Source organism: Sphaeroforma arctica, assembly GCF_001186125.1.
Source record: "Sphaeroforma arctica JP610 unplaced genomic scaffold supercont1.278, whole genome shotgun sequence".
In the NCBI taxonomy this organism is placed as follows: Eukaryota; class Ichthyosporea; order Ichthyophonida; genus Sphaeroforma; species Sphaeroforma arctica.
In genome coordinates, this window is record NW_014040280.1 from 32,645 (window position 1) to 35,780 (window position 3,136).

A 3,136-nucleotide genomic window follows, 5' to 3' on the forward strand; every position below is an offset into this window, starting at 1 on the left:
TGAAGGGTACAATGTCAATGTTAATACTGACGTTCGTTTAAACGAAGGGTACAATGTCAATACTACTAGGCGTGCAATCAGGGTCAGGCACGCCATGTGATAGGGTCCACAATACAAAGTCGTGACAAAAAGTAGCAGAGCCTTATCAATTCCGAGATCAATGCTGTACGATGGTGCGTTTGTTGTTGCACATAAACCGGTCACATGAACACTCATGACTTGCTGATATGCATCTAGACTATCAGTGGGCATCGATGACTCACCTGTGTATCTGCCAGCAGATAACCCCACACCATGATGCCAACGCTAACCATTCTCACAGCCGATGTCACATGGCCGAGGGTGGCGTACGACAGAAACACCGTCAGAATCACCGTCAAAGACCGTGCGACGGGATAGAAGGTATCCTCGCCATGGTGGATGGCATAGACATTTGTCAGCAGCATGAATATGAAGACGGTCGACAGCGGTAGTATCTCACGCGATACGGTCGGGTCCAGTTTGAAGGCAGGCCCCATGTTAAGAAAGGGGGCGAAGTAGAAGACACTCATGCTAGCCGCACACTGCAGCATTGGAACACAGTTGGTGAATATCGCGTCTGAGAAAGTGTATATAAACAAAGTTTCAAGTTCGAACGAAATCGACTGGGTTTCGCGTGTAAACCCCGACAACTTGTTATGTATATGTGTGTACAGTTTGAGCATACTCCAACAATGCAACCTACTTAACTCACTCAAGAAATTCCACCCGTTTGGCCCAGTAGAACAATCGGGTGAAAAGAACCACAGCATTCCAACATATTGTTATTGAACAATGACACGACAACATGTCGAAGGACTGCAGCGGGCAAGACAATAGAGGGTAGTAATTCGGACGATACCAACGACACACCTGAAACCATGTCATGAACAGTGCAAAGCTATCCAGATCGTGTTCATCGCCAAAGAAGTACTGATTCGCGTAGGTCAGCAGCCAGGATGCCAAGAAGTATCTGGCTACTGCGTATGTCACGGCTTTCCTGCCCCGGCTGTACATTATTGTACACTTGAAATATTCGAGTTGTTTAAAAAGTACGTGTCTTTGTATAGATGTGTATAGGTGTGTATTATAATAATATTTTGTCACAAGACTGTCCCTATGGTTTTCCTAGGTCCTGATACGTTTAGGGGCTTAATATCACATAAGTATTTCCCGACCGTGACATCGGCTGTACAATGGCACTGTAATATGCATAAACCGCTTTGATCTCTTGGAATATGATAATCTGCACTTGGTATGTGGTCACTCCACTGCTCTGAAATGCCAAACCCCCTTTAATTATACACTATTGCAACTACAGTATGCACAGTCGTATTTTTTGGCGGATATGTCTGCGTCCCTTCAAATAGTCACACAGAGTTGTGTATTTGCGAAGAATTATACTAAAGTGAATGACTCAATCTTTATCGCAATCCCTCCGTTTTCTAACATCATATGTGGTTGGAAAACATATGTTTTCGTATCTCGTGCCCGCCGCTATTGAGTATGCAAGTATCTGAAACTATCTGCTTCATCTGTGTGTACGCTTTCATATCCTCAACACCAACTACCATTCTAAGGACGTCTGCTCGCATGCCAGGCTATTTCCGAAGAACTAACGGTGTACAAACGAAATCTTTAAAAACCACAAGCATGTGCGATAATGGATTTGTACGCATATATATGGATTTGTACGCATATATATGCTTGTCGCACTCCACCTCAGTTTACACAGCACACGCCTCCGAATGCACTTCCTCGTTGTATTTGCGTTGCCATTTATATATTTGTATTTACATCATGCATGCATCATGTGACGTTCATCGTTGACATCATCTGTAAACAGTGTGATCACTGTGAAGTTCACAAAATCACAACACTTCAGAGTGTGCGGTTCGCGCCAAATGTGAAATTTCCTAATTTGACACCAACAACAATAACAGCAGACCATAATTAAATACACATACTTTCCAACCTAAATAAATAATAATAAATACATATACATACATAAGATATAAGTGTTTAATTTAGAAGGCTATGTATAAGGCGGCTATCACGATTCGGGACGTGTCATTCACCACTGACGCGAGAACGACGCACGCGCAAACGAATCATACACGCACGACATATTGATGTACGAGTGGTCACTTACGACTTCCACGGTTACGTGTGACAACTGACAAGCTAATGCTCGTTCGCCAGTCGCCCAGTTACCCATTCAAGTATGCAACAGTAGTCCGGCACAAACAGTGAGAACACGGTCCAATACATCTGCACACACGAGCACTGTAGCAGTGTGTGAGCGTATGTGTATTCAGTGTATCTATAGGTGGAACCTCAATCTAACTAGATAGCAAACAACAAAAACGACAAATAGACTCCGAAGTAATAGGAAACTCAGGAAAGGCTAGGTATAAGCGAATAAGATAGCTAACCCTTCAGACGTAGACATATGCTCTGCTTATAGCCGCTTAGCACAACACAATGTCGACCGAGACAGCAGTTTTCCAAACCGAGAAGCACACGTACTGTGTGCCGGCGTCCTCAGGTAATTCGTTGTACACTTAAAACTACGACATATCTGGGACCCTTTTTTTACCTTTATGAACATTACTGTGATTTTTTTTCATGTTCGTTTGTACCTCTTGTACTCTTGAGTGCCTTCTAGTCTTGGGTGTTTCAAATAAACAAACCAAAGCCCGCGTAGGACAGTGCACTTGATCGTAGTACATGGATGCATCAAGTGATGCCAAGTAGTCCATAGCAAAGGTCACTAGAAGATTGTCAGAATATTAGGAGGAATCCGTGTATTCCGCGGACCGCACACAACCCTATTGCTGTATCGAATCTCTATTTCGCTTTGATGACGTTGAAGAAATACAAAATAACATAGGTATCAAGTATTTTGGAATGACATATATTTCAGCTAGTTGAAATTCCACAGACGTATCGATAGATGTTTGTTATTGGATATATATCTATATCTATATATTTGTGTGCGTGTGTGTGTGTGTGTGTATGTGTGTGTGTAGGTATATACATACATATGTTTATATATATATATATATGTGTGTGTGTGTGTGTGTGTGTGTGTGTATGTGTGTATGTATATGTATAT

The 3,136-nt window shown here is 42.3% G+C and overlaps 2 protein-coding genes across 2 annotated transcripts in view; one reads left to right on the top strand and one right to left on the bottom strand.

Moving 5' to 3' along the window:
• SARC_04738 (hypothetical protein) overlaps positions 1-1,761 on the bottom strand; it is a gene marked incomplete at its 3' end in the record, with an annotated part of 4,566 nt that extends 2,805 nt beyond the window's left edge. Inside the window, exons 1-2 of the mRNA XM_014301417.1 lie at positions 892-1,761; positions 264-563 (exon numbers count right to left, since the gene is read on the bottom strand). Of these exons, the coding sequence (XP_014156892.1) occupies positions 264-563; positions 892-1,035 (444 nt within the window). The 5' untranslated portion in view covers positions 1,036-1,761. The remainder of the gene's footprint in view (positions 1-263; positions 564-891) is intronic.
• A 291-nt stretch (positions 1,762-2,052) lies between these two features.
• Positions 2,053-3,136, top strand: part of SARC_04739 (hypothetical protein) — a 2,525-nt gene continuing 1,441 nt past the window's right edge. The window contains exon 1 of the mRNA XM_014301418.1: positions 2,053-2,566. Coding sequence (XP_014156893.1) covers positions 2,503-2,566 — 64 coding nt within the window. The 5' untranslated portion in view covers positions 2,053-2,502. The remainder of the gene's footprint in view (positions 2,567-3,136) is intronic.